The 8049-nt window shown below is 36.4% G+C and overlaps 1 protein-coding gene across 1 annotated transcript in view; it reads right to left on the reverse strand.

Moving 5' to 3' along the window:
- Window positions 1-102: 102 nt before the first annotated feature.
- Window positions 103-8049, reverse strand: part of LOC107662795 (AP-3 complex subunit beta-1-like) — a 52592-nt gene continuing 44645 nt past the window's right edge. Inside the window, exons 23-25 of the mRNA XM_016452908.1 lie at window positions 5728-5956; window positions 2652-2736; window positions 103-220 (exon numbers count right to left, since the gene is read on the reverse strand). Coding sequence (XP_016308394.1) covers window positions 103-220; window positions 2652-2736; window positions 5728-5956 — 432 coding nt within the window. The remainder of the gene's footprint in view (window positions 221-2651; window positions 2737-5727; window positions 5957-8049) is intronic.

The raw sequence follows: 8049 nt of genomic DNA on the forward strand, positions 1-8049 counted from the left end.
TTCTGTGTAGATGTTTTTGAAGATGAGACAAGTGTTGTATTTTTGAGGTCTTTAAGTGTTATTTCTTAGTGTTTACAGCATCAGTATTGTGTTGTGTAAGTGCTAAGAGGTGTTTGTATTACCCTGCTCTTTGGTGAAGTCTGCTTCAGTCATCGTGATGGGCAGCAGCAGCTCTCCTACCGCAGGCTGGATGGACACGCTCAATTCATCTTCTTTAGTACTGAAAGAAAAGAGAACAGCACCAAGGTCACCACACACCTGTCCATCTTTTTCTGTTTCCCTTCTAATTATTCACTACTCGTCAAAAATTTGTGCGCTTAGTAAGAGAGTTTAGGAAAAAAATTAATACCTTTATTAAGCAAGGATGCATTAAATTGATCAAAAGTGAAAACACCAACATTGTTGAAGTAAATTTCATTTAGTTTTGAACTTTCTTTTATCAAAGAATCCTTAAAGGCACAATATGTAAGATTTTTTTTATTAAAATATCCAAAAACCACAAGAACAGTGTTATATATTTTGCTATGCTTGTTCAGAGGCCTCGCTTCACTTCGACGGCTTTCAGCCTCACCCTGCTTCATTCTACTACGTTAATAAATCATTAGCTCATCCATGAACATGATTTCTGCCCGAGTCCCATCGGATTGCATCGGCTGTGGGGATGAAGACGACAACTTCCATGATTCCACACTCAGTCACGGCGTCATCAAATTACACCTTTGTTTCTTTGTTTATTTTGAATATGCGCCCTCTAGCGGCGAAAATTACATATTGTGCCTTTAATTACCATGTTTTCTCACAAAAATATGAAGCAGCACAACCATTTTCAACACTGACAATAATAAAAAATGTTTCTCGAGTGGCAAATCAGCATATTAGAATGATTTCTGAAGGATCATGTGACACTGAAGACTGGAGTAATGATGCTGAAAATTCAGCTTTGAATAACAAAAATAAAATACATTTTAAAATATATTAAAATAGAAAACATTTTAAACTGCAATAATATCTCACAATTTGTAATCAAATATAATTTTTAATCAAATAAATGCAGCCTTGGCAAACATAAGAGATTTCTAAACACATTTAAAAATCTAACCCCAAATTTTTGAACAGCAGTACATATATGGTATTTAATACAATATAAAGTATTATAGTATATAAAATTGTATCTTATGTCTACTTAAGGAATGCCTTCTTCAGCTCAGTAACATGATATATTTTTACATTTCTGAGTGAGAAAAAAGACCAGGAATATGTACAAAGAAAGTAAATAGGATCAATTCTGATGTCACGTGAACTAACAAATTGATGTGATAAAGCCGTAAAACATTCCAGGGAAGTTGTAACAGTGTTTCACAGTTTTTAAACAAGTAAAAATATTTTACATCCACTGCAACACAATCTATTTTGTTTTCGGACCCTCCTCTCATCCCAAAAAGTAAAAGAATAAAGTTATTGATTGTCAGGTTTGCCAATTTACTTTGTAAGTAGACAATTAGCTGAGAAACAGAACTGTTATTACCATCCCACTGGATCAATCACCACTGATCCACACACGAAAGACAGAAAAAAAGAAAGAAAGAAAAAAGAAAGAAAGAAAACGGGAGAGAGAAGGATGAAAGTAATTTCTATTTTCATATTCATATTAATTAGCATCATCACTGTTTGTGGCCTGCCATAGGAAAGACGACTGTCAGGTACTCCGATAAAGACTGAAATCTGACATTAAATTCCCATCATGAAGAGCGGCAGGCTGAGAAATAGGAAGCCAATAAGGAGTGAGTCCAGGAGCGGGAGAACAGGGGCACCACGGAGATCAGGTGATGAGGGGAAACAGGCTTGAAAAAGATTCAGAGACCAAATAAGCGGGCTAGGGATCAACGTGCAAAGTAAATCCAGGTATTACTGTCTAATACGGCATAATCTCTTGACGTAGCTGCGATGGAGAGGGGCCGAATCCCTCCTTAAACTGACTCCATGAGCTCGGCTTTGGTCCAGGGCCACAGACACGCGTGCAGGCCTGACCTGCGCCCACTCGTCTCCATGTCATTGAACTCACATTGGCTACATTAGCACACATAATCTACCGGTAGCTCGCTCGCTCGCTTCCTCTCTTCAGCTCGGCTGTTTATGGTGATGTTATTCACGCCTGGCTATTTCACTGTATCGATCACAAAAGCCTCCAACGTAATCGAAAAAAGAAAAAACAATTACAAGCTTTGTGGAGAAGTGTAATCACTCTAAATTAGATTATTAAAAAAATGTAATGCATATTATTACCATTCACATGATTCGGTAATAATTTATTTTTTAAAAACGTATTGAAAGGGGGAACAATTAATTTAGTCTTATTTCGCCCTGTGTAAGGATAATGAACAATAGTAATTTAATCTGTATAATGACATGCTAGCGCCATCATAACGTGCACACATTGTGAGTGTGTATTAATGTTTTTGCTGAACGTAGTTTTTTGAGGAAAGCAAACACCATCGTGCCTCATTCTCAGAGGTGTCAAAGTGACCTGATCTAAGGGTTTTAGTGCTACTGAAGCATAATGACTCGAGGTAGGGATGGAAATTGCTAGGGATTTAAAGATTCCGGCTCCTCTTAACAATGTTTGCTGTATATGATATGTAGTGAACTGTTACCACAGCTGGAAGTTTGCAGCTTGTGTGGAGTCATTGAAGTCAACGCCCATGGACACCGTTACTGACGCCTGCGGCTCCAAACGCTCTGAAGACAGAGAGAAAGATCTGTCAGCACGCTGTCTGAACAATCAAAACCATAAGATCAATCTAATTCTACAGAGAAAAAATAAATAAAATCTAAGGAAGGAAGGAAGGAAAGAAAGAAGAATGGACAGGAAGTATGAAGGATACACTAAAGGAAGTCAAGGAGGATGGATGGATGGATGGATGGAAGGAAGGAATGAAAAAAAAAAAGGAAAGAAGGGCAAAAAAACAAAGGAAGAAAGGAATGAAGGAGGGAAGATGGAAAAAAGGGAGGAAGCATAAATGGAAGGAAGGAAGAAATGACGGAAGGAAGGAATAGAAGAAAAAACGTAAGGAAGAAGGAAGTAAGAATGGAAAGAAGTAAATGAGGGGGAAAGCAAGGTTGGAAGGATGGAAGTAAGAAAACAGAAGGAATGAAGAAAAGAAAAAGCAAGGACGGATAGATAGAAAGAATGAAGGATGAACTAAAGGAGGGGAAAAAAAGAAGCAAGGATGGATAGAAAGAATAAAGGATGCACAAAAGGAAGTAAAGACGGAAGGATGGAATGAAGAAAAAACAAAAGGGCAAAAAAACAAACAAAGAAAGAAGGGAGGAAATATGAAAAGGTGAGGAAGAATGAGCAGAAGGAAGGAAGAAAAGACAGAAGGAAGGAATTGAGGGGAAAAAAACGTAAGGAAGAATGGAAGGAAGTGAATACGGGGAAGCAAGGTCAGAAGGATGGAAGTAAGAAAAGAAGGAATGAAGGAAAGAAAAAAGCAAGGATGGATAGGAAGAATGAAGGATGAACTAAAGGAAGCAAAGAAAGAAGGAAGGAAGGATAGATGGAGGGAAGAAAAAAAGGAAGAAAAGGGGGAAGATGGAAAAAAGGAGGAAGGACGAATGGAAGAAAGAAGAGAGAGAAGGATGAAATGGAAGAAAAAACGTAATGAAGAAGGGAGGAAGGATGGAATGAAGTAAAGAAGGGAAAGGAAAATAAGAAGGACGGGAGTAAGATAAAACAGAAAGGAGGAAGGAAAGATAGAAAAAGGAAGACAGTATGGAAGGCTGGAAGAAAAAGAAAAAAAAACAGAAAGAAAGAAAGAAGGAAAGGCAAACTGAAGGAAGTAAAGATGGAAAGAAGCAAGAAAGGATGGAAGGCCAGAAGAAAGAAATTAAAGAAGGAAGACAGTAAAGAAAGCCAGGAGAATGGAAGGGAGAAATAATGAAATGAAGGAGGGAAGGAAGAAAAGTCAGAGAGAAGGAAGGAAAGAATAAAGGAAAAATGTAAAAAGGAAAAGAAAGTTCAAAAGGAAGAATGTAAAGAAGGTCAGAAGAAAGTAAGGAAAACCAGAAGGATGGAAGGAAGAAATAACAGAATGAAGGAAGTAACTAAGCAAGAAAAAACAGAAGGAAGGAACAAAGGAGGAAGGAAGGAAGGAAAAAAGGGAGAAAGGAAGAATGAAAGGAAGAAAGGACAGAAGGAAGGATGGAAGGAAAAAGACAGGAGTGAAATAGTTGGTGTAGAGCTGAACTGTGAAAGTGCAGCACAGTATAAAGAAGCTTGATCTGTTCTTGATCCCTCCCAGCCATGAAATTCATTTTTGTGATGCTTTAACAACACGAGCATGGTTCAATTTAATGTGATAAAACCCAAACCTGTCCTGTGAATGACTAAAACTGCTTTGTGACAGAGAACGAGAGAAACAGACTGAGAGAAAACATAGGGAATGTGAGTGTGTGTTTGTGTTGTGCCCCACTGTGAGCCGTGTGTCTGATGAGAGGACCTCTGCTAATCGATATCATATCAGCTGCATTAATACAGGCTGAAGGAGGGAGAATGTGAATGTGTGTGTGCTGGAGAAGTCTCAGCTGGACAGTCTGATTAATAACTAATATTTATCAATGTCTAATTTGACTGTTAATAGTTAATAAACACGTTAAAAATAAATGGGCTGCATTCTTGAATTCTACACAGTTTAGAAGGTCCGTGATTAAGATGAACGGATTAAAATTTACATGACAATCAGAGAAAGAAAGATTCAACTAAAGGTTGAAAATAGGACCACAAAATCCCTGACTGGAAGAGAGAGAGAAAAAGTAAAGACAAAATATGAAACAATGTAAAAATAAATAAATAAATAAAAATACCTAAAGCAAAAACATTATTAAATAAATAAATAGCACAAAATAATAATAATAATAAATGCCTGTAAAACAGAAGTAATTAAAATAAATACAAAAATAAAAATAAAAACTCAACATAAAAAACAACAATAAATAAACAAAGTAAAAAACACCATTATTAAAATAAACACTAATTGTAAAAAACTACTGTACAAAGTATAATGTAAAAAACACCTATAATTGAAAAAAAAAAAACCTAAAATAAATAATGTAAAAAAAACTACTTAAAAAAAAAAAAAAAAACTAGGAATAAATAAATAAACAATTATTAAAATAAATAAACACTAATTGTAAAAAAAAAAAACTTACTGTAAAAAAGTAATTATAATAATAAACACTATAATTAAAATAGATAAATACTCAGTGTAAAAAAACTACTATAATTAGAAAAAATGAATGAATGAATGAACAAATAAATACATAAATACCCTATGTAAGTAAAATAATGTAAATAAATAAACACCTAATGTAAAACAAAAAAAAACTATAATTAAAATAAAAATAAATAATAATATGAATGCCTAATGCACAAAACAATAAGAATACCCAACATAAAAAAGAGCAACTATGATTAAAAGAAATTAAAAATAAATAAATATGAAAGTAAATACGCATCAGTTGCCAAATAGGTGTTGATATTGATAAACGTGACTGTTCATGTTGTACTGTGCTCATGTTTGTGCCAATTTCAGAATGATTTGTACTTCAAACTCTTCATTCAAAATCAAGCAAGAGCATGGCAATCCAGTTCTCCATGCTATGACCCCTGTGCATCACACATTCACATCTAGTCCTGTTAAACTCCATTAATTCACGTGTGAAGCTCACCGATAGCATTAAAGCGGTGGATGTTTTGTCCAGTGGAACTCTTCTCAGAGATGTGGATGTTCTCCAGGGCTTGGTCACTACTGTTGCTTAGCGTCAGCTGCAGGGATACCATGCTGTTGCCATAGATACAGGGCTGCCGGGTGAAGCGGTACTGGGCAGACAAACCTTTACCCGTCATCCTGTGGAGCAGCTCATGGGAGGTTTCCGGCACAAACACGGGAAAACTCGCCTGCAGGGAGACACGTACATGCCAAGAAACGGCGTCAAACTGACAAGCAAGAAATACACAAAGACAGAGAAGAGAACACCTGCAGTTGGCAACAAACTGATTAGAAAAGGCAAGAACAATATGTATCGAAAAGAATTTGGTCATTATGAACAGCAGCAGTGCCTTCTGGATAATTTGTGGTGGTAAATAAGTAATATTTAAGACTATAGTTGGGTCACATTATTCCTGAACATGTTTGATCTAATTCTTTTTTTGTCTGACCAATGGAAAATGAGACGAAACCTGTATGCAAACAGTCAATATTTTGGCAATTAATCAACACTATTTCTTTTTCTGTCTGACCCACGGAAAAACATTTTGCCAATTAATTAAAACTTTAAGACCTAAAACGTGTAAAATGTCAATGTTCAAATAAAACATACAAAAATACCTATTTGCAAACAGACAGACATGAAAGTGAAAAGAAAAAGGCAGTACATAAAGAGCCACCATCAGCCCACTTCCTCCTCTTAATAAAGCCACCTTTTAACTTTTTATCTTAATGCAAAATCTCTGAGACACAAATGAAGATGATAAGAGAGGCATAAGGCTATTTTCATTATAAACACATTAGCGAAACCTTAGCAAAATGCCTATATAGCGTTAGAGTACTGCTACGATGCTCTTAATGCTGTCTTAGGTCATTTATAAGATAAGCAGAGTGGAAACAGAGCTAGATTTTTTTCTGAAGAAAATAGTGGTTCTACAACGCATCTGTGCTAAAGTTACCATGACAATGCTAATATCAGTGCATTGTGGTTGCTAAGGTGTTCTGAATGGTTGCTAGGTGGTTACACAAACAATGTGGGAGGAATTGTGTGCCAACATTAAATACTTAGGGTCAGGGGTTTGCATTAAGTGTTCTTTAAGCTAAAATGCAACTCCATAACATCATGAACTCATGTTATATAAATGCTCATTACAGACTTGTTTATCATTTCTAACCAATTCCAACAACTGTTTCCAAGACTATCACAAAACTTCTAGATAATGTTACCTTGGTGAAATTTAAAACAGCAGAAAACACAACAGCTGTGTCCAATACAGAAAAACAAATGTTCAAGTTGGCAATGGATAAAAATGCATTAACAAAGACGCAGTGACAAAACAACTGCTCCAGCAAGTGACTGCACTGTCAGCTCTGCAAAAACACTCAAAATCCAGATAATGTTATGAGCCATAATTAAAGCTTTAATTATCAATATAAAACTAAGGTCGCACAACTATATTGGAATCGGTTAGTAGTAGTGTTAATTTCGTTAACGAAGACTATGACGAAAAATGTTCGTTGACGAGCTTTTTTCACATGACTAAAGCCCTGTTCACACCAAGAACGATAACTATAAAGATTAGTGCTGTGTTCAAAATATCGATACGACGATGTATCGTCACAGAGATTTGACGATACGAGTATTGATACAGCTGGCCCTGTATCGATATTGTGGCACGTGTGCAGCAGTTGACCACGCTTAATTTTACAACGTTTAAAATTGAGTAGAAAAGTGCGAGGTTTCTAAAAAAGAATGAATAGAGCATCTGTTAATAATCTGGCCGCAGAGGAACACAACTGGGTTGCGTGATATAAAGAGACGTAATCCCCAAAACAGAGCTTTTCACTTGCGCAATACGGAAATATCTGTTAAGTGTGCTACTTATCTTTGTCAACCTGGCAACCCTGTGCACGCTCTCTCTCCACTGTGGATAAACGCGCTTGCTTTCTGAAAACAGCGGTTAGCTTGCAGTTTAGCGATCTCCACTTCAATATTCTATTTTCAGAAAAGTGTGATTCATCAACTGTTCTTTTACGACACAGAGAGAGAGAGAGAGAGAGAGAGAGAGAGAGAGAGAGAGAGAGAGAGAGAGAGAGAGAGAGAGAGAGAGAGAGAGAGAGAGAGAGAGATTAGAAACAATGATGCTACCAGCTCCTTTTTGAAAAAGATAATGTAGCTCTTCAGCAATTAAGCTATTTAGCGGATAAAACTGCGGGGCAGCGCTAAAAAGTTTGTTCCTGAATGTCTGAGTGCGGCCGCAACGTGATCTGTGTGAGTGACTGA

Source organism: Sinocyclocheilus anshuiensis, unplaced genomic scaffold, assembly GCF_001515605.1.
Source record: "Sinocyclocheilus anshuiensis isolate Anshui unplaced genomic scaffold, SAMN03320099.WGS_v1.1 scaffold457, whole genome shotgun sequence".
NCBI lineage: Eukaryota > Metazoa > Chordata > Actinopteri > Cypriniformes > Cyprinidae > Sinocyclocheilus > Sinocyclocheilus anshuiensis.